Source organism: Rhinatrema bivittatum, chromosome 3 (genome assembly GCF_901001135.1).
Source record: "Rhinatrema bivittatum chromosome 3, aRhiBiv1.1, whole genome shotgun sequence".
NCBI classification, from domain to species: domain Eukaryota; kingdom Metazoa; phylum Chordata; class Amphibia; order Gymnophiona; family Rhinatrematidae; genus Rhinatrema; species Rhinatrema bivittatum.
The window spans coordinates 382,163,185-382,187,509 of record NC_042617.1 but is presented as its reverse complement, the minus strand read 5'-3'; the positions used below and the strand labels follow the sequence as shown (position 1 = coordinate 382,187,509).

General features: G+C 40.2%; 1 protein-coding gene across 7 annotated transcripts in view; it reads left to right on the top strand.

Annotated features, from left to right (window-relative positions):
- The window catches only part of MYO6 (myosin VI), a 527,529-nt gene that overhangs the window by 461,236 nt on the left and 41,968 nt on the right, over positions 1 to 24,325 (top strand). For all 7 annotated transcript variants that reach the window (XM_029595584.1, XM_029595582.1, XM_029595583.1 and 4 more), the window contains one exon: positions 23,147 to 23,250. In XM_029595584.1, the coding sequence (XP_029451444.1) occupies positions 23,147 to 23,250 (104 nt within the window). The remainder of the gene's footprint in view (positions 1 to 23,146; positions 23,251 to 24,325) is intronic.

Sequence of the window (24,325 nt, the reverse complement as noted above, 5' to 3'; positions counted from 1 at the left end):
TTAGGGCTGTTCAGCTTGGAGAAGAGACGGCTGAGGGGGGATATGATAGAGGTCTTTAAGATCATGAGAGGTCTTGAACGGGTAGATGTGAATCGGTTATTTACACTTTCAAATAATAGAAGGACTAGGGGGCATTCCATGAAGTTAGCAAGTAGCACATTTAAGTCTAATCGTAGAAAATTATTTTTCACTCAACGCACAATAAAGCTCTGGAATTTGTTGCCAGAGGATTTGGCTAGTGCAGTTAGTGTAGCTGGGTTCAAAAAAGGTTTTGGTTAAGTTCTTGGAGGAGAAGTCTATTAACGGCTATTAATCAAATTTACTTAGGGAATAGCCACTGCTATTAATTGCATCAGTGGCATGGGATATTCTTAGTGTTTGGGTAATTGCCAGGTTCTTGTGGCCTGGTTTGGCCTCTGTTGGAAACAGGATGCTGGACTTGATGGACCCTTGGTCTGACCCAGCATGGCAATTTCTTATGTTTTTATGTTCTTATGAAAATGTGAAGAAAGACATGAAAAATATGTTGAGATTATCAAAGATATGCACAAGAATGAAGAATGCTGGATCACCAGCAGGAAGAAGTGAATAAAAAATAATGAATAGTGAAATTCAAAGAATGTCACAGAGTTTTGGAAATGAATAACTAAAAAGAAAGACCAAGATGAGACAAGGAGCATGAGCAGAACTAAAAGGAAAGAAATGAAAAGTAGCAACAAAAGCAGTGTCACTGGAAGAAATCCAGGTTTCTGTAATTTGGTAATTATTCAAAAAAAGGTCAAGAGTAGCAGCAATTTTGTCAGTCACTGAATGAGAATTTCATAGAATAACTAAGAAGGAATAGGTAGCAGGTTGGTTAGAGGTAGTGAATAATAGAACAAGATTGGCGATATTGTGACCAGTTTAGCGTGAATACCTCGGAAGACAGGTAGATGAAATAACAGGTATCTGGCTAGAGGAGGAGCCAGAAGGAGGACACGTGGCTGGTTAAAGAAAAAACACATGGGCAAGAAGAAAAGACAAAATCTGGATGTAAAGGAAGAATATTGTAATCAGATGAAAAATCAAAGGGCAGGGAGCAGAAACATAAAGGATAACAAAACACAGAGTTGTTTTGTAGCAAAATAAAATGCCAGGTTGAAAATAATAAGGTAAATGAAAGGAAATTGTGCATAGTGAGTCAGAGTTGTACAATGAGAGACTTCACAGTCAAGAGAGCAGACTGCATGGCACAGCATTTCATTTATTATATATATATATCTACTACGCCACGAGATATCAGCCTGCTTAATTGATGTACCACCATCTGTGATAGAGTGCACCAGAGAAACCCTCAGAACACCTTAAAGGATTGATCCCAGCCATAGGGTACTGTTCCACCTTAAGGCAAAGCATTCTGGGTACAGGGTAGCTAACCTGAGGAGAAATATAGCTTAGGCTCAGTGGAAAGCTGAGGCCTTGGGAGAAGAGAAGACAGCTCCTGCAAAAATAACTGACCTATTGCTGTATTTATGAGAAGTAGTGCTAAGGTAAGCAGCTTCTATTATTCATTTGGCTATAAATAATAAAATTTGTATAAAAGACAGTTGGAGCCTAAACTGGAATCTATCCTCCAGCCACAAACCGCTCATGCTGTGCACATATGGTGGCAGCAGTGGAATGTTCTGCACTAAGTGACTGTACAGGCAGACGCCCAAACCTCCAAAAAAAGACTGGAGAGAGAGAGGTTTGTTGAAGCTGTCTGCACAGGCAGAAACTCTTCTACAAAGTAGAAAGTGGTAATATGTTCCTAGGCACACTACCACCTGTTAGAGGGCCTTTGATGGGAGTCCCCATGGCGTATCCCAGTGACATCACATGCTGGAGCTACTTAAACGCCGGCTAGACAATAGACCGGAGCCTCAGCAGCAGGTCCTCTTGCGTGTTTGCTTCTTCCATGCTCATCTTGCTGTTCCTGCCTGTGTTCCTGCTATTTTCCTTGCCTGGTTGTGCCTTGCTCTGCACTCTGTACCTCGTCCTTTCCCCGTCTTGCCTTGGTTCTCATTGCCTTGCCTTGTCTGTCCTGTCTCTTGGTGTCTCATCTCTATCCATACTGTCTGTCTTGGCATGACTTCCCAGCAGCTATAGACATCAGCTTGAGCACAAAGGCTCAGTGCACAGCTTGTGAACTGATTGCCTTCTCAGCAGACCGGGAATCTACTGTATTTGTCCACCGTTGAAGTCTTATTTAACTTTACAGTACTACAGAGCACGAATGCACAAATCAGCGACTCAGTATAACGGAAGTGTCTGTAGCTGCACCACTAATTACTGTGGAGGATTTTCTGTTTTTAACATTATTTGAATGATCATCTTATATTTCATGTTATTTTACTTACATAGCCCCTGAAGCAGCCCACATTGTATAGGAGAAACTCAGCCTGAGTCGGGCATTGGTTTTTACCATTTATAATTAAAGTATTTCTTGACACTGATCTAATTTTGCCTCAACCTTTGGACTGAACCGAGATGTTCTCTACTCTCTGCCAGCCCTGACCACTTTCTATACCTGGACTCTGACTGCTCCTTAAGGGACATTTTCCTATGCCCTGCCAACCCCTGGAACCCAAAGGCTCAACCCATGGGGAATGGGGCCTGGTACAGGTGAAACTCTGGCTCCCTATCCCAGCAAGGGCGGGTCCACCATCTGTCTGCATGGGCCTAGTGGGTTCGCCTACAAGGCTGTATCAACTATGCCACAGCCTAAGAGCTTACACCTATGCCAGAGAGATTTTTTTTTTTTTTGGGATGAGAAGGTGTTTTTGTTCTAAGCAGGGCAAAAGAGCACACTGGAAGAGAAAAAGGGAGAAAAGAAAATTCTTGGGCCTCGCTGCAGGGCAGTTTAAAATTTAATTACAACAGGCCAAGGAGATTAGCTTTGCCTGGAGATGACATTACAGGTAAGCCTGGCGAAGTGTCAGTGGAGCCAGTTATGACCAAGGCCAGCTAGAATTATCCCAGAGAGTGGCCTTAGGCACTATAGGGAGCCCTTGCAATGGGCCAGAGAAACCAGGAACTACTCCACTGGAACAGATGGTAGAATTACACCCAGAAGGAAAAGAACAGGTCCAGTGGATGGCTAGAGAAGAATATGGAAGACCTGTGAATGGACACAGAGATGAAGGAGTTTGTGATAGGGCCTGGTGGTATGGATTTCCATGGGAAGACAGAATCCTATGTGCTACCACGAACTGGAGAGAAGCAGTGCCTTAGCATAGTTAACCCACTTTTAGGTTGGCGTAACATAGAAAGCCACGGGACTAAAGCCAGAGCAAGAAGGAGAGAAAAGCCCTGAATCAGAAGTAGATGCTGTAAGTCTAGATATCCAGCAAGCAGAGGAGAAGCCAGATCAGATTTGGGAAAATTGGTCTGCTACCCATCAGCAAGTGAAAGAGACTGAGAAGGCCAGAAGTGAAGAGAAAATGGAGATCTTGGAGGTCCAGCCCAGAGAAGACAAGCTGCAACTTGAAACTTGTGAACTGGTTACTCTGGGGAATAGGACTCTGGAGCTAACCAGGGCAGGTTACCCAGAAAACGAAGAGAAGGTGGGGTTATACAAGGAACCCTTGTGGGAAGGATAACTCCATACAAGGTGAAAGTACCCTAGGGAAATGGAATCCTGGGGTTAAAGGCCAAGGGGTTCCCTGGTTTAGAACCTTGTACCCTAAGACAGGCGGGGTCAGAACTGGAAAGAGGAAGTCACAAATTATGATAGGATCCAAAAGCAAACATAGTGGGTTCCTGTTCCGGGTTTAGACTATGCACACTGGCATTCTGCCTAGGGGCTCTGACCTGGGGAGCTACCTGAGGGGCTAATCGCCGGCATGCACACAGGACTACCTCGGGGGCTTACACAATTACTGGGATCTTACCTGGGGGCTTGAACCCAGGAACTTATTCCCTACACAAACAGCCACACTCACACTTTGATTCAGTACATCACGGTTCCAGGTATTTAGGAAAGTAAGTTTATTTGAGTAATAAGAGAATAGATCAAATAAAAGCAGATCATACAGAAGAAGTAATGATAAATAATAACAATTACCACATATATATAAAAAGCTTATATGTTTCCAATGGATCAGTCTGTGCTATTGCGTCTGGAGCGCACTCTCTCTCTCTCACTGTTATTACTCCTTATACACTAAAATGCTTGGGAAAAGCAGCGATGTTCCCTCCCTTTGAGGTCTTATCAATTTCAGGTGCAGCTGTATGGCTTTCACTCTCTCTCTCTTAGGCTTTAGTATATGTTAATTGCTTGCCTTCTCATCATAGATCTACTAGAATAACTAATTAAACAGTCTCTTGGCCTGCAGGGGCAACTCATGGAGATGGTAGTACAGAGCAACTAATGGGGAGGCAGGACCGAGCAACTCAGAATTGAAGAGGCAGACAGAGATGCAGGGAGCAGTGCTCCCCTCCCCAGAACAGCTGTTTAGCATCTTAGAAAAGAATTCCTAATACATTTACTCTTCAGACAAAAGCAAATTTGGGGATTTACCTTATTGCTGAGCAAGTGGCAATATTATTTCAAAGATCAAAACAGAAGCAGATGGCATCTATGAAATAAGTAATTTTGCTTTAGTAGCATGCTAGATTGGAGAGAGATTAAAAGGTATAAATTTCATGATTATGTTCAAGTTTGTATCTGAAATCCATTAGAAGTCTGACACATTGTTTTGCTGAATGATTAAACAGAAGGTGCTGTGCAATCATAATGAGATCCATATTCAGGAAACCAGTGAGTGGACAAGTTATCCAGCTACATTTACCGGATAAATTATCCTGTATATTCAGTGGAGAGCTGCAAATATAGTGCTTTGCTGAATATAGCCCGTTAAAGGCCTAAGTAACTTGATACATTTATTCTACTATCTTTAAGACCTCTCTCTGGCATGACCAGCCTTAGCTGAGTAAGTTATTCTAGATAAATCTGGATATCAGAGTTAGCCAGATAAGTTAGGCTAACCTAACTCGACTCCACAATGCCTCCAACTTACTGGCTAACTTTTATTTGACTAAACAGTTTGTCAGATAAGTTGAAGGCATTCATAGAAGAAAAAGTAAAAACCCATGGTTTATCTGGCTAGGTTTCGAACATACAACAAATCAAGAGCGTCAGCTCAATCGCTGGAATGTTGAAACTTCTCTAATCGTTTTTCAATAAAGTTTTTCAATAAAGTTTCATTAAGGATACAGCTCATTTTTTGAGAAATTTGGAAACTCTTCAAATACATTGGGAGTCCATCAATATGATTACAATGGACATAAATTCGTTATACACCAATATCCCCCAAAACAGAGCCTTGGAGATTTTGGAAGCAACTTTAAGTCAACGATCACCATCAGAAAGAGTTCCAACGAACTTACTTTTGAAGTTAGCAGAAACGGTGTTATATAATAACTACTTCTGGTTCGGAGACCAATGCTATCACCAGGTCCACGGTATACCTATGGGGTCCCCGTTAGCACCATCGGTCGCAAATCTTTATGTGACTCATTTTGAGCACACTCAAGTTTATCCATCCATTTGGTGGCAGCATATAAAATGTTGGTATCGCTTCATAGACGACGTTTTCCTTATCTGGGATGGCCCTCAGCCTCAATTACATACATTTTTAGAATGGATCAACACAGTCGATCCCAATTTACAGTTTACATCACAGTCCTCAAAAATAACCATCACGTTTTTGGACGTTCTCATCAGAATAGAACACGGGAGACCGTTTACAACCATATACCGCAAACCCACAGACCGTAATAACCTATTAAGGTTTACCAGTCATCATTCATATGGCTTTAAAATGGGTCTCCCTGTCAGTCAATATTTCAGAGCCAAACGTATATGCTCTACAAACCAGGATTTTGAAGCTCAAGCGGACATTCTAGCAAGTCGATTCCTGGCAAGAGGCTACCCTCAAAAAGCTATTACCGCAGCATATAAAAGAGCAAAGTACAGTGACCGTAACACGTTATTACAGTACAAACCTAGTAAACAGGAAACAAGGTTAACTTGCGTGTTAAAACAATCGGATGCATCAAACATCATTAAATTAGCTATACGGCGACACTGGCATGTATTGTCTATACACGATACATTTCAAGAATTGCCCACATCCGCCATGTCCCGGGGTCGCAATATAAGAGACCATACAGTACACGCACAGATTAATATCGCCAAACGAGAAGAAACATTAACAGGTCATCAACCATGTGGTAATTGTGCATGGTGTGGCCAAACCATTCAAGGTATAGAATGGGAAGATCCTGTTTCAGGATATAAAGTTTGGCGTAAACACAATACCAACTGTTTATCTAGTAACGTAGTTTACGTTATCATCTGTCCGTGTCCACAGCTGTATATAGGCCGTACCTCGAGACCAGTTAAGGTGAGATTAGGTGAGCATAAGTCCAGATTCAATACAGCAAAGCTGACGGCACCTATGGTGCAACACCTGACAGATAAGGGACATAAGATCACTGACTTGAAATGGACAATCTTGGAACATCTTGAAACCCCACCCAGAGGCGGGGACGACAGGGCTCTCCTCAATCAGCGAGAAGCATTTTGGATCTTCACCTTAAAGACATCAGCCCCTCGGGGAATGAATGATGATTTAAATTGGAACTCTCTGTTATAAATACATGCCTTGTGGTACCGCAGCTATCTTCCAGCGATATTTGTTATAGGCATTCATACGCCACTGATCGCGATATGTGAGGGTGCCTCACGCGAGTATATAGACCCTGTTTCCTGTCAGGTCGGAGAGCAGTTTTAGCTAGTACTATTCCGGCGTGATGACGTCAGAAAATTAACATATGATCATTGGTCAATTTTTGCTCCCTTGCTGACATATAAAAAGGGTTCAGTATAACGCACTAACCACTCTTCCGGAGACGGAGCCAGAGCAACACCATTTTAGAGCCAAGACAGAGCATTCTTCAAACGGAGTTCATCCAGATTCCTCAAAAGTTGGTTGCATTACAACGTTCCACGCCCCTGAGGAAAGACATTCAGTCTGAAACACGGATCGGCTGTGTCGGGACCATCATTTAAATCCGGACAATATAACCAACTGACATCTTAAAGGGAAGTCTGAATTCTACTCTTTTAAAGCTTATAACACTCATACAGATAATTGAATTCTTGGCATTAAATACCGTTAAGGTATATAAATTAATTTACCGGGTGCTCACCAAACGGAAGAGGCTCACAGAGGTGAAGGAATCTCTAGTACAAAAATATTTTTAAAAAAAATTCACATAGGAGGCGGGGGATCGTTAATGATTATAATACCACACACTCGTGGTGCGGAGACACCTACGAACTTATATGAAACTTCCCCCCAATTCCTTCATATTTATATTCACATTTATATTTATAAATTCATTAAATTCAAAAGCAATACTTCAATATATATCCACTTAGAGTAGGTGTCATAAAGTATTTTATTTGAAGAATCCAATTAAAAAAATTTTTCCTAAAAATTATTCACATTAAACTTTATTGAAAAACGATTAGAGAAGTTTCAACATTCCAGCGATTGAGCTGACGCTCTTGATTTGTTGTATTATAGCCATTATCGCTGTTGCAGTGGCATATTGATTTTTCTAGGTTTCGAACATAGCCAAACAGTCTGAATATGACATAATTGAGAACAAAGGCAAAAGGAAGAATGGAGCAAAGGACCACACACTCAAGTACAAAATAAGTAGGAAAGATGTGTAGAGTAAACTTGAACATTTTCTGCCAAAAGTTCTGAAATCATTCAGGAATGCTTTATTCAAAACTTATAGTACAACAGTTTGCAAAAGGAGTGAGTCCTCCCGACATGGTCCTGTGTTTCACTTGTAGGCTGCATTGGGAGGGACATAAAAGGCACAGGTTTCAACTGTACAAAGATAAAATGAAATAATAACTGTGAAGACAAAGCAATTAACATATCCAAGCAGATACAACAGAGATAAGACATTGAATATATACCCAACAAAGTGAATTTCTTCATTTACATTAGCTCTTACAAGAAACTTTGAAAAAAAACAAACCAGAACTTATCTAAAACTCAAAAATTGTTCCAAAACACAGAAGCCAGACAGGTCAAGTAGGTCTCAGAGCAAATGGTAAGAGTAATCCAATTAAATGACAACAAAAGCTCATGAAGATATGAAGTCACATGGTCAAAAATAAATCAATCATATAAGAAGCTTAGAATGAATGAACGGGATCATAAGTCTAGATTTCTCCAATCAAAAAACTTTGTCACAAAAAAAAAAAGAAAAGTGATTCAAATTAGCCAGTAAGAAACCAGGCAAATATAGTATCAGAGTCATTCAAAAGGAAAAAAGTCTCTTGGTTCTATCCATCTCCTTTTTGGAACTTTATTCCACCTTGGTTTTGCTATATTGATAATGTCTTCCTCATCCGAACAGATACAGATATCCAGTTTTTCACATTTTTAGACTAGCTAAACAGCTGTGACCCTAATTTACAATTTGAATAATATCTACTTTGCTTGGAAGCAGATTTTATGGACACACTGCTTATGGTGAATGAAGGACATTTTTCTACATTCATTTTCTGCAAACCTACAGAGCAGAACACTTTACTGTCCTATAACAGCCCTCATCCACGTGCACTCTGGCATAATATCCTGGTGGGCCAATTTTTCAGATAATGCCACTTATGCTCATCTCAAGCTAATTTTATATTGCATTCTGTGGCGATGATGTCCAGATTTTTGGAAAGAGGCTATCATTTGCAGGTTCTTAAATGTGCATTCAAATAAGCCCTTTATATTAATAGGAAACTGCTTTTTACCTCACAACTGATAAACTCGCTAGATTGCCTTATTTCTATTCTCCCTTTTCCAGACAGAGTTAGTCAAATCTCAATAATAGGAGGAAGTGACGTCACTTCCCATGCTGCTTCACTAAACGCGAGGCTCTGCGGTCACCGGAGTTTTAAAGGAGAATTTAGCGAGACCACCCAAGCGCAACGCCGTTAACTACGACGCTATCGGCAGCGGAAACCTCCCTGCACATGGCGGCGAACAAAAAAAAGGTAGACTTTAAAAAATTCTCCTATAGCAAAAACGGAGAAGATTTCGACCCCAAGGGACACAAGATGGCAGCAGAAGCCGACAAGGAGGATTCGGGAGATAGTGGGGGAGATGCAAGGAGATCTGACCTGGAGCCCCCTTCGCATGCCAAACTGCATTCCTGGTTCTGCGAACTGAGACAGGACATTAAGACTTTTAAATCAGAAATCACAGCTACTCTCAAGAAATATGCGATGATTGCACTGACTTAGGCCGCAGGATCGATGAGGCAGATGTTGGCCTGGATGACCATGAGGAAAAGTGGAAACTTCAGCAACAAGGCCTGAAAGATGTGCAGTCCACTCAAAATGACATGGCAGACAAGCTTGAGGACCTGGAGAACTGGACCAGGCGCTGCAACCTGCGATTCAAGGGTGTGCCAGAGAGAGAGAGGATTATGCAAACTGCCTGTCCATAATCCAAAACATTTGCAGCATGATTTTGAGAGAGGCAGATCCGGCCAGTGACGTATGTCAGCCCAGCTCGCAGATTGAATTGAGCGCATTGCTCTCGGGCCCCCGGATAGGGCATAAACCCCGTGATATAATAGTCTGTTTTCATTCCTATGCCTACAAGGAGAAAATAGCATCAGTGGCAAGGAAACAAAGAATCTGGCGCTGGGAGGAGAATGATATAGCCGTCTACGCGGATCATGCGGCTTCAACACTGCGGAAGAAGACTGTCTTTTAAACCTATCACTACAGTACTGACTGCTGCGAAAGCTAAGTACCGATGGCTCTTCCCCTTTGGCCTGTGGTTTCAGCTGGAAGGGAAATCCTATAGGACTCGCATGATGGACGAAGCAGTGCAGGCCTTGCGGGAAGTGGGCTTGGTTGTGGAGCTACCCGCCCCCCTCAACACTGCAACTGCAGTTCCTAGACACGATACCCCACGCTGGCAGTGAGTATCTAAAGGAGGCCATAGGCTCAGGAGGAACACAGAAGATGAGCCCAAGGACACCGCATCCACTTGAATAAGCCGGTCCTCCGGGGGACACTTCTACCGGTCCTAATACTCACTTGTAGTCATCTCCTTAGAGGGTACTATTAAGGTTTAAGGGAGACTGTTTAATGGACCTACTGAAGGTCAGAGTTTGTTTGGTATGTTACCATGTGGAGCTTAATCTGAGCTACATGGATGGTTACTTTCCGCTACCTCTGGGGATAGGGGGCTCCGTACACCAGCATGGGATCTTCCTCCACTTATTACTGGGAATGTTCGCTCTTTCCCAGATGGCTAGGAGGGATGGGGGGGGGGGGGGGAGGGGAAGGGTTTGTAGTCGTTACACTTGTGAATGTTGTTACAGGGCGAGGAAAAGAAGGCATACTGCTCATATTTTGCATACGCATCACTGTCGAAGGGGGACATTCAGAAAAATGTTTAGATATCAGGACTGGCCAGCATATGAACACAACATTCAGGAAGGGGATCACAGCATTAGATATCATCAGCTTGAGGGAGAGGGCACAGTAGTACCATGACTACAGTAAAATTTGTATCCCTTAATGTTAAGGGTTTGAATACGGGACATAAGAGAAGGCTACTTTTTCAAGAGCTGGGCTGTTTAAATGCTGATGTGATATACCTCCAGGAAGCACATCTGTGAAAGAGGTATGAGGGATTAATGAGATCTGATAAATACCCGCATCAATTTTGGGCAGCAGCAATGACAGCCGCAAAATACGCAGGTGTTGGCATTCTAATCCATAAAGATCTTCATTTCGAATTGCTAAACTCATACTCGGATCCCAATGGGCGCTACCTACTCTTGAACGTGAAATTGGGGAGGGAAGCTGACACTAACTACTGTCTACGGCCCTACCTCACAAAAAAAGAGGCCTTTTATACCTCCTTTTACAATGTAATAGCTGACAAAATGGAGGGGAGTATGATCTTAGGTGGTGATTTCAATACAACGCTCAACCCACGCATTGAGAACTCTGTGGGGTCTAGCTTGGATTCCGCCCGAACTAGACAGGTCCTTAAAAATTTAATTTCCTTTATCGGGGATCGACGTGTGGCGAGTCCGTTACCCGAGTTCCCGTTGCTATTCCTTTTATTCGCACCCTCACGATTCATTCTCCCGGTTAGATATCTTTTTGATAGACAAAACTAGAATAAATGTAGTACGCTCGGAGGACATTGAACCAATAGCTTGGTCTGACCATGCTCCCATTTGGTTTAAATTACAATTTCAAAATTATGATAAAGGCCAACGTTTTTGGAGGCTCAATGACTCATTGTTGGAAGACAGAGGGTTTCAGAGTCAGATTGCTGGGGAGATCCAGGAATATTTGCGCCACAATGATACCGGGGAAACCAACCCGGGAATAGTTTGGGAATGTTTAAAAAGTGTTCTCTTATAAATTTACAATGCTGAATCATATCAATGACGTTACTTAGCTTAATATATGAAAGCCGAATTGTCCAAATAAAATGGCCCAATAGACTCTGCTGCTCAGAGAATCTAAAGAGCACAATACAGGTGATATTCACATGAGAGATTTTGCAAATTGAAAAAGTAAAATAACAAAAACAGTATACCAACAATGACCAATGATTAAACAGAAGGTTGAGTTTTAAAGTGTAACTAAGCTATATGATGACTCCTATTATGAAGGTCAATGAAGCCTAGTACATAAATTCACTTTATAGGTTCTTGGTAAAAGAAAAATTAATTTGGACACTATTGGTATTCTTTGCGAGTTTGGAATATTAACCTCCATATAAAGGTCAACATATTTTTTGGAGTGTCTTTTAAGATGGACCTTGAACAAGGTAAACAAAGGTCTAGTGTGCAAATAATATAAGAATAGGATTAGTTAGAGAGGATAAAAATAGAATATGGAAGTGAATTCTAAGGGGTCAATGAAAGAAGAGATATAATGTAAATGTATAGGCCATGTATTAGAATGTGAATATTGTATGTCTAATTTGGTTACTTAATTGAAACAGGGAAAATACCAAACTTTCAATGTACTATGTTTCTGCCATTCAGTTGTTTGCATTGTAATAAAGCAGGTTGGCTATTATATTTTGTCATTTTGCAGACTAGGTGAGGAAACCTATTCAGTATTTAAGATGAGAAAGTGCATACAGTGTTGAGAATTGGTTTTGTTGAGTTGGTATGCTGGGGCTTGTCACATTTTTTTATTGCATGTGCCAAGTGAATGTGAAGAGATTAAGGACTAAGAATGGCTGTGGTTTTATCACTGTTGAAGGACATTTAAAGACAAACAGAATAATAAGTTAAATGTAGCACTGTATAGAGAGCCATTCATTTGAATTTAATGTCTTTGAAGATTTCTTGTTTTACTGGAGATGTTTATTCTTGTTTTTTTAATGCAGCTACTTTGCCAACTGTTCAAAAGATAGTTATTATATAAGAAAGCCTTAGGACTTATTAAATTAGTGATTCAAGAATGGTAAACAATAAGAACTGAAACTTAACAGTCCTTTAATGCACTGTACAGCTAATATTTTAATAGCATTGTGAGTCTTATAATCCTCATTAAGCTTGTCTTGCATGGTGCTATTGCAGGTGTACTATTTCAAAGTGTTCCTGTTTCAGAGAAGATGGCATCTTGAAATTTATAATTATTCATTGGATTGTCTAAAAATATGATGGCTTAAATGTTGTGCAGTAACATAAAATGTAATTTCACTGTCAGTTTATAAAATCCAAAGGATAATTTCTCAGCGTATTGTATACAAATGTATTTATTTTCTTCATTTTTTTTCCTCCACTCATAATTCTAGACTGTAGCCCACAATTTGAAGTCTAAATATGAGTACAAATTATATATCTGTGAATACCATGTGTAGTCTATTCAATCTAGAAATATAACTCTTTCCATATATCTGCAAGAGAGAAATTATTAATAATTGTTAACATTGTCCTACAGTAGGAACCCTTTCAGGACCATGGTTCAGATCTACATTATCTACCAAAAGATTCATTGTGCAATTAAAATCCCCACCAATCAGTAAAGGTATGTCTGAAAACTCCACAATCTTAACTGTGTTTTCAGAAATAACATTAGCTTGGAATTTATTTGAAACATTGGCAACACAAAACCTGTCACCATCCAGACCTTTCTGTAGTGTTATCTTCATATACTTTTTAGCCTTAAGAGGGGCTGCTTTTCTAATCAAAATGACCACTCCAGCAGTTTTAGAGCTGCCAATAGAATAGGAGGCCAGTGTACTAAAATGTGAATGGCTTTACAAAGGCAATTATGCTTCAAAAATGACAAATAGTTTATCAAGTTCACAGATTTTTTTCATGTACTATTTATGTATTTCCACAAGAATGCCCAAAACAAGGTACAGTCTAAATTACATGTTGAAGACAGGCGATCATAAATTATACCGAAACCAACAATTAACAGCAAAAACAAAATCACAGTTAAAGCAATAAATAAACTCAGCTACTTAAATAGAGTGGGAGTAATTTTAAGCATAGAAATGAGAGCAGAAAAGGACCAATAATTCATCTGCCCAGCAAGCTTCCCATGGTAGTATCTGCTGTGCCACACCGTGGAGGTTACCACCATGTATCAGTCAGTCTGCTTGATGTGCTTTGCTTATGAACTTGACCATAGAAGCAGTCCTGTACTTTTTCCCTTGTGTCTGTATATCAGTATCCCAGACCATGGAAATCGGGGCCCTCTGTTGTCGTCTGAATCCAATGCCTCTTTTCCCTTGCTGTCTAAGCGGGTAGCAATGTTGCAGTTGCATTAAAAGCCTCAAGCATATTGGTTAAGGGTAGTAATCTCCCTGCCTTCTTCTAAGGGTAATAACCGCTGTACCAGCAAGTTACCCCCCCCCCTCCTGAGATTTGTACATTGTACTCTTGACCTAGCTTGATAGCAGCTATGTAGAGAGTGCATCAAACTAAATCAAGAGTACATTGTAAAAATCTCATTTTGTGTACCTTTCATCACTCCAAATCACTTAAAATCTTCACTGATGTCTACTGTGCTGTTTGTACCTCTGACTGTGCATGTAAAACTGCCCCCCAAAACCTAGCCCACCACCAAAACCTCACCCTGAGTTCAGAATGGTGGTATAAACCCAGAGTTTATACCACCTTACAGTGGTATAAAAAGTTGCCTAATATGTGTGCCTCCCCAGAGATTCTCTCTCTCCTTCCCTCCCCCTCCCTCTCTCCCCTCGCCAGGAAAAAAGGTGTAGTTATTTCTGGTGTTAAATCCTGCGATAGCATTCGTTACTCTATCACATGCAACGTTAAGCACCCCTCATTTTCATAAACTCTGCCCAAACTCCTCCCATTTGACTACATTTTTTCAATTTCCATACATATCTCGTGATGTGTTATCGCATGCATTATGGCCTTATTGCAGCCCTAACGCCCACAGTAAGTCCCTAACGCAATTTGATGAATGACCCCCTTAGTGCCTTAGTCTTAAAGTAGATCAGCATGCCCCATATGTCTACAGCTCTCTACAATGAAGAAGGAGTTGACTCTTAAAGCACAGTTTCTGAAAATTAAAGGCGCTAAGGAGGAGTTAAGTGCTATTAGAAGCTCCTTTTCTAATAAACAGCAGCCAGGAAGTCTGCCCCATCTCCTGCTTGAGGGTTCAACAACCCAGACGTAAATGAGTTAATATGGGCTCCAGTAGGGGTAGGACATGTGATTTGGAAGCACCCATCCGTCAAATGGTACCCTTACAAAATGCCTTTTCATTGGAAAATGATGAAGCTCAGGAAATAGAAAATTAAATGGTATCAGAAATTTAAAAAAAAGACATTCAGTGTAAACACAAAGCCCAAAATATTGTCATAAAAACAAAAACTCCTCCTGCTTTGAGACTGTTAGCAAAGGCACTAACTTGGAGACATGTTTTGAGGGACACACAATAGTTATATGCTTTCCAGGATGCTCAGCTAGCAAAAATGAAACCATATTGTTGATGAAATTAAAGAAGAAAGTAAGGACTATAGAATTGATGTTATAATCCATTTGAGGATCAGTGACCTTGCTAGAAACAGCATCTCTGTAGTATAGAGAGAGTTCCATGCTCTGGGGAAGTAGCTTGGACACATGGCGAAGACCTTAGCCTTTTCAGAAGGGTTACCTATTCATGGAAAGGGAGAGGAAAGGCTTGCCATATAGACAACTTCAATACATGTCTCAAAACCTGATGTAAAGAAGCTTTTATATATACTGGATAAACATGGTCTATATCTGTCTGTGGCAGGAAAAAGGATCCTAAGTAAGAAATTCAGATCATATGCCATCAGGCTAATTCCTGAGCCCCCTCTCACAAAACTGGTAACAAAGGATTAATGTGTGGAAAAGATGAGGAAAAAGAAATATGAAATAAATACTTCAGTTGCGTATTCACAAAGGAAGACCTTGAAGGAGGACTTCTGCTGGTTTATTTATTTAAAAAGGTTTATATTCTACCTATAGTGATACAATCGTGCTAGGCCAGTGATGGTTTATTCTAGTCCTCAAGTACCACAAACAGGCCAGGTTTTCAGGATATCCACAATAAATATGCATAAGAAAGATTTTCATGCACTGCCTCTATTGTATGCAAATCTATCTTATGCATATTCATTGTGGATATCCTGAAAACCTGGCCTGTTCGTGGCACTTGAGGATTGGAGTTCATCATCACTGTGCTAGGCGGATTACATCAATACGTACAACCAACAATATATACAAATATTTAAACATAAAATCAACATAAACAATGGCTCATTCACATCATCTAGTTACCTGTACACCTATTTATAGTTTTAAAGCCTGCTTAAACAGACCTTTAATTGCTTCTTGTAAGTACTGATATTATTAATAGCACGCAGACTTTCAGGTAAGGAATTCCAAAGCTTTGGTCCCATCACAAAAAAAAGTTCTTGTTCACTTTTCATTCAATCTTACTGCCTTATTGCCTTGGTTGGCAAGGTTACAGATGGATATGAGGTAGATACCACCCTGTTTACAGAAGACTGTTTAGGTAGAATCAACAAAAGTGAATGTGGGCAAGTGCATGGGGCCTGATGAAATAGTTCCCAGGGTACTAAGAGAACTTGGAAACGAAAGTGGTGCCACAAGATTTGAGAAGAGTAGTTGCAGTCTGGCTTCACAGAAGTGGTAGCAGAGAAGAGGTTGGAAACTACAGGCCGATTAGCCTGTCTTCAGAGGTGGAAAAATTCATGGAGATCTACTGATGGATATGATAGTAAACTAGTCACAATCCAGTGGGCTGCAGGATCTGAGGCAACATAGTTTCACCAGAGTAAGATTGTGCCAAGTGAATGTGATTAATGTTTTTGATTGGGTGACTACAGAATTAGATCAAGGTTGAGCATTTGGTGTGAATTACTTAGATTTCAGCAAAACTTTTGATACAATCTCATGAAGAAAATGGGCATCCTGAGAGTGGCTCCCAAAGTGGTGGAATGGTTTAAAAATTGGCTGACTGATGGACAGAAGCAGACAGTGGTAAATAGAACTCACTGAAGAGAGAAGAGTGATAAGTGGAGTATCTCTGGGATGTGTTCTGGAGCCAGCCCTGTTCAATATCTTTGTGAATGATAAGGCAGAAGGGTTTAAAGGAAAGTTTTGTTATTTTGTGGATGCCTCTAAGATCTATACAGAATGGACATCCCTGAAAGAGTAGAGAGAATGAGAAGTGATATGAAAAAGCTTGATGAGTGGTCAAAGGTTTGGCAGCTAATAATCAATGCCAAGAAGTACAGAGTCATGCATTTGAAGTATAGTAATCAAAGGAGCTGTATGTGTTGGGGGTCAGGAGACGTGCATGAGCTGGGAGAGTGACCTTGGGGTGATATCTGATGATTTGAAGGTAGTGAAGCAATGTGTCAAGGCAACGACTTGGGCCAGAGGGATACTAGACTACATAGAGAGAAGCATAACGAACAGGAATAAGGAGGTGATAATATCCCTGTACAGGTTGTTGATGAGGCCTCCCTTGGAGTATTGTGTTGGGTTCTGGAGATCATATCTCAGAAGAGATAGAAATAAGATAAAAGCCATCCAGAAAAAGGCAACCAAAATGGAATGGGATTTGCACTAAAAGTCATATGAGATGAGACTTGAGGACCTTATATGACCTTATATATATATATATATATTTTTTTTTTTTACTAGATGATAGAGGAGGGTTGTAATACAGATTTTTAAATACCTGAAAGGTATTAATAAAGCAAAACAAAAATCAAACATTTTCAGATGGAAAAGAAGCTAAGAACTAGGAGTCATAATATGAAGCTCCAGAAGCCTAACTTAAAAACATTACAAAATATTTTTTCATGGAAAGGGTAGTGGATGCACGGGATGTCCTCACAGAAGACGAAAAGACAAAATTTATGAAATTATAAAGGGCGTCAAATAAACACAGAGGATCCCTAATGGCTAGAGGATGGGAATGTAGAAATAGGTTAATGTGATAACATTTGGAGTACCATTTCTGCTTGGGGGGTAACTTGCAGGAGTAGCAGTTAAACCCTACACACCTTAGGGCCGATGCAATACAGTGTGCTTAGCCAAGCGCACTGTATAACCCGCACTCTGACGCAGGTTAAATAGGTACTAATCTACCCCCTAATGCAATAGGGGGATTAGCGCCTATTTAACCCGTGTCTGTCACGGAGTGAATGTAATAGCGCTCATCACGTGCAAATGCATGTGATTGAGGCTATTACTCATTCACTTCGCATGCAAAAAAATAAATGAGCGTCTGACACACATTTATCGCTCAGCTATTAACACCTGCCTGTAGGTGAGTTTACCGGCGTCGGTCTTCATAACCAGCAGCTGCGACCCCCTAATTTGGGGATTGCATGGTGCCCCCCTTGCGGGCGCCATGCGCACATTAGAAAAGTAGGCGCTGACTTTTAAAGATGGCGCCGGCCATCCATTACTCCTACCATGTGACTGGGGCCGGCCAATGGCACGGATACCCTGTCACATGGTAAGGGCAAAGGGCCATTGGCACCATTTTTATTAGTGGCAGCCGACAGCCCGAGAGCGGGAGATCGCTCCCGGGACCCCCAGTGGACCACCAGGTACTTGTAAAAAGTTTGGGGGGGGGGTCGGGAGGGTGGGGGAAGCTAAGGGATCTGTTTTAAAGGGTCAGGATGGGTTTAGGGGTTGTTTCTGTGTGCCATTTTTCCCACCCTCCCCCAAAACGATAAGAGAACACCACGAACAATTTCGTGGGGTTTTCCTATCAGTTTTGGGGAGCCCCCGATTTCTGACGACTTTGAAAATATCGTACGATACTTTCAGTCGTCAGAAAAACGATTCACATCCCTAGCCAAGATATATAATCACCTATCATTATAACATTTTCAGTGGCCCCAGTCTGACTTAAAACCTTGTCACTGGCCAACAACAATTCATCGTACTATAATCTCAGTGACCCCAGTCTAAATCAAACATATCCTTGAAAACATAAGGTATTTTTGGTAGCCTGTTCCTTAAACGTGTGGCTGCCTATTAAATGTGTGATCAGCTCTGCATTAAAATAGGGAAACAATGTACAAATTCCACCCTTCATGGAAATTTCTCACCTAAAAGCTGGAAAATGTGAATTGCCAGCGCCTATCTGTCTCTTCCCAGATGTCCTGAAGTTTTCTCATGTGGGTCTCTTTCTCTGTTTCTGAAATTGATGAGGCTGCTACTCTAGATACTGCAGCATTTGTTTTTGTGATGCTGTTAGTCTTATCACTAGTGCTGTGAATCTGTCATGCAGCTGGATGTAACTGTACTAGTATTTTAGTAACTTGTTAGTTATGCACAGCTGGTTATGTGAAAGTGAATTGGTTAGTAAGTTCTTTCAAGAATGAGTTCTGTCAAGAATGAGTAAGTGTTCTCTCAGCAAATGTCTTTTAGTTGCTTATACTTTTCCAAATCATTCAGCAGAAGCCTTGCCATGACATCATACCAACACTGTTAATGCAAGATACTGGAAACGTTTTATCAATTCAGCAGTTTAATTGCCATCTGATAGCTGGTGCTTCTGATGTCCGGGATTTGACACAGTTCACTTGCTAAAGTCACACATTCAGCACTTTGTAAGACCAACAGGTTATTTTTCAGTTTTTGCAATTTCAAATGTCCATCCCTGATGAGTTGGTGACCACTGACGTATACTTCTAATAGTTTTACAACATTTAGCCAATTAACAGTTCAGCTTGTGATTGCTCTCTAACCCATCATTTGCCTTAAGAAAGCTAGTCTTTCCCTCCTTTCTTATCTCACAGAGCAGAAAAGTAGCAGGAAGCTTAAGATAATAGACAATAAAAGTGAAAGGTCAGTTGGACAGAGGAAACCAGGACTTTTGCTAGAAGTCAGAAGAATTCAAAGGAAGACATGGGAAAAACAAGATTAGATGATCTACCTAAAAAATATGTATTAACTACTAATGTCTAAATAAAAAAGGAATATATAAAAATTAGACCAAAAAGGAAATATATGCCGGCCTATAGCTTATCATTCTAGGGCCTATACAAGAGGTGCTCAAAGTGAATTTTCAAAAATTGCATGCATAAAAATCAGCATATACGTGTTTAAAATAGCATATATTCATGTACATGCTATTTTATAAATCTCAAAATATACATGTAAGTAAGGGTATGCTGAGAAGTAATACTGATAACTTATACATCCAGTGCAGCTGCCATTAGCTACACTGGAAGCAGCTGGGATTGCATCTTTCAGCGATCCCAGCCCTACTTTTTAAACTGGACAGCAATGAAGGGACTGGAGGGGATAATGGGTATGGCACAGAGGCACAGTATTATTTTTAAGATTCTGCCAGGGAGGGAGGGCTGGAAGGCCATGCCAATAAATGCAGATTTGTAATATATTTGGAACAGTTTGAGGAGGATCTTCACCAGCTGCAGGTTTAATATTTGTCATGGTGGGATGGGAATCAGGCCAGGAGGCCCATGACAAACTTTTTTTTTTTTTTAAACAAGATTGCCACTTACCCAGATATCACACAAAGGCAGATTATTTAAAAACTTAACCAACTGTATTCAAACATAGCCAGGTAGGTTTTAATTTAGCCAGTTATATGTAGCCAGATAACTTTAGGCTGGTATTTCAGTGGAACGTTTATTCTGCTGAATATACAGGGCAAGTTATCTGGCTAACTTTAGTTTGGTACATAGAATTGCTATAGGGAAACTACATCAGGCATCCTCCAGGGATTTCCTCTGGCTTCTCTGCCCAGCGAAAGTAAGTTCCCCATCTTCCAACTTTTCGATAGTTTGATTAGTCTTATTTCCTATATAGATGCAGGTCTGATATGCACTACAGGCCTCCTCAAGCTTCGATTTGCCCAAGGCATTGTACCACATTTTTTGGTGCCCTTTGCCCTTCATTTGGAGCCTGGGGATATTCTTGCCACTTTGGATGGTTGTTTTGCATCTCTTATGTTGCCTTGTGTTTTTCGTGACACACTTTGTGCTTCTTTGACCCTGCCATGGGGTGTTTTATTTCACTTTTGCCGCTTTATTTCCTCTTTATGATGCTTTTGGCTGTACATGCCACTTTTGGTATTGCTTTGACCCTCTCGTGCTGCTTTGGGCTTTTTATGCCACTATTGGTGCCCTGTGCCCCTTTTTTGAGGTATGGGATATTCTTACCACTCTTGCTGCTGCTTTGTTTCTTTCATGGTACCTTGGAGAACTCTTGTCACTGATGGTACCATTTTGATGCCTTGGACTATTCATGACACTTTTTGTTCCACTTTGACACAGCCTTGGTGCCTTGGCTTGCTCTTTCCCCTTCTGAAGATGTCAACCCAAAAGTTTCATTAGAAAACCTCAGTTTTGGAGCCCAGAATAGGTTGTATTACTTCCCGATTTTGACTTTAATGGGAAATGAATGGAACAAATACATTTTGTTTGGTTTGAAATGAACAAAATAAATTTTGGTGAGCTACAAAACAAATGAACCTAAAGGAAAATTTTGCCTCTACTTATCATTATTAATTAGGATATCCATTCCCTTCAAAAGTAAAATAACTAGTTTAGTTCAGATTTCCTTTTTCCAGCTTACTCGTTTTGCCTTATAAATCTTAACTGTTACTTATTGAACGCTGTTAGAAATTCACACCGTTCGATAAGTTATGTATTCCTGCCTTGGCCCTTTGGAAGGGGTGAATAAACAAACAGGGTTTTGAGATGTCATACCAGCATTAATTTGTTAGGAGTAAAGTCATAAGAACATAAGTGCCATGCTGGGTCTGATACTTGTGACCTGTGGCCAGTTCAGGTCACAAGTATCAGGTAGCTCCCAAATAGTTGATCTATTTCATTCCCAGGGATAAGCAATGGCTTTCTCAAGTCTACCTGCTAATAACCTATTAAGTCAGATTATTCACCTTACTCCATTTCAAAAGTACTGCATTTAATAAACTATGAACATTACAGCTAGCAGTTGGAATTATTTGTTCTGCCCTAAACTAAACTATTTTTCTTCCTTCATCTTGTAAATTTAAAAATTATTGTCCGCTATGCACCTTACCATCTTGTCTAGTAAGATAGGTAGATACTCTTAGATCAGAGATGCACAAAGTGGAGTATTTACCCCTCAGGGAGTCATGCGATATATAAGAGGAGATGCCAGCAGGCATTTTTTCAGGGGGTGCTTGCCAGAACTGAGTACAGGCACCTTATCCTCCAATGACTTAATGTACCTTATGGGCTCTCAAACTCCCCCTCAGCACCACCATCACCAAGGAAACCCCAATACATTCTGCCTTGTGAATACCGGCATTTTTTTTCCAAGAAAGCAAGCAATGGATGCCAGCATAGCACTCATTCACCCTCCCATTCAATGGCCGTCAGTAAGGTGATAACAACCAAGAGACAGAGTGAGTAGGAAATGCTTCTGTCCTGTGCTGCTGCTTCCTGTTTACTCTCCCATTGGTCAGTTGATTTTAGAGTAAATGTACAGTATTATTAGGCCATGGGAGGATGTAGTAGCAAGAGTATAGGAAAGAAAAATGCTCTTCCTGTCCATGTTTCCTTGTGGCTCTTACCTTCTTACTGCCAGGGATGTGGTTTGTGCACGTTTGTTGGAGAGAAAAGATCAGGTAGAAAATGAAAAAAAGAACAAAGGGAGAAGTGGAAGAGGGAGAGTGATAGGTGTGGCAGAGAGAACCTAATTTTAACATACTGTACATTACATATTACTATATTAATCTAGATTGTATAATGGAAAATGTCTTTCTGGTAATTTAATTACACTGATGAAAATGTAATCCATATTTCTCACATACCAAAATGCATAGATCACTTTGTACTGTTTCATTTTCTCAAGCTACTGTAACCAGAGATAATGAGCTTATCACTGCTAGAATAGTGTCATAGTTGACACTGGCATACTAGGATCAAATTTTAAAGAAAAGCATGCAGTCTCTGCTTTGAAGGTCATGTTGATAAAATTAAAATACTGACAGTGTGGTTAGATAGCTTTTTAAAGATAATATTGTAAAAGGTAAGCTTTTTAGACCAGTAAAGTCCCTTCCATAAGCAAAAGTTTGTTTTTAATACTATTTTCATATTTGGTAGCCTAACACCGTAATATTTATAACTGGTAAAACTTTAAAAATTGTAGCATTTTCTAGACATCTTTAATGGCACATGAAATAGTAGCACAGTAAATGACAGCAGAAAAAAACCCAATTGACCATCCAGTCTGCCCAGATTCAGACTTATCCTCTTGGTACGCCACCACATTGGGTGAGCACAGACATTCACATTGCCCAGACAAATACTTTTAGTCCCCGTGCCCTCACGCAGCCTCTCAACCCTGCTCTCCCACCACCCTCCGCCATTGTCCCAAGTATGTCCCTCTTTTTCATTTCTTTTTCCTGTTATGCCTCATGTGCCCCCTTACCCCACCATCCTCTATAATTATCCGAAGCATTTTTAAATTCTGTCGTGGTTTTGGTAAGATTTGTTGCATTGATCGTGTACCTTTTCTACAATTACAGAGGTCCTCAGGTTCAAGCTACCAAATCTGTTGCCGGTTCTAAGAAACATGACCTAAGCAAGTGGAAATATGCAGAACTGCGTGATGCAATCAATACTTCCTGTGGTATGTAAACCTTGTTTTTATTCAGATCAAAGTCTTGATTATGTCTTGCAAAGAGGAGAATTCAGTTGAGAGATGATTAGGACAGGATCTCCATTTTTTAAATTTATAGTGCAAAGGTAATGCATAGTCCAAAAGGTAATAACGAATAAACTAACTAGCTTCAGCTGTGCTAGGTATTTTCCCAGGTTTACAAAATGGGGGAAAAATATCTTTTTTTTTTTTTGTAATACAATTTTTATTGAGTGATCCTCAGACACAATATGAAACTTTGCCGATAACAGACAAGCAAACATAATACAGCAAACGATATTGATGACACAAATCACAGAACCATGAGGAAACACTCCTCAATTTTCCCCCTTCCAGATATCTATAACTGTGTCTAAGACATCTCTAGAGCCACCCTAGAGAATACTCATGTCGCCAACAAACTAGGAGAGGCTGCACTCTGATACCTCCCCCAGTCTGACATATTGAACAACTATAGCGGGCTAGCTCTGCTTAATATCTTTTAATACTTCTGCTTTCAAAAGTTTACTTTTTCTGCTTTGTTTTAAACAGTGTACACTGTTTAAGAAAATTGCCTGCTTATCTCACCAGTTATATGTATTTTGATTGGGTCTATGGTGTGCTTTCCTTTACACATGCAAAACTTAGAAAAGTTACCATAAATCTTGACTATACAGCCAAAGTAAGTTATTTTGATACTATGGTGGCTTAAAAATAAATTTGCATAGGGTTGGAGTGGCAGTTCTGGTCCTCATTTGTATGCAAATCATCTCATGCATATTCTTTGTGGATATCCTGAAAACCAGGCCTGTTTGTGGCTCTTAAGGACCAGAGTTGGTCACCCCTATGATAGGGTAAAATACTTTAATGTCAAATGATTTACTTTCTCAAATAACTATTTTTTTTCCTATTTCTTTCTCTAAATGTATTTACACTTGTATTCATTTCCTTCTGAAGGGAATTATTTTGCTTGATTTCTTAATTTTTTTTTAATGTAGGTTTAAATGTTTATTAAAGATTTTGTGTTTTTCAGTTATGCAAAATGGGTACATTATTAGATTCCTCA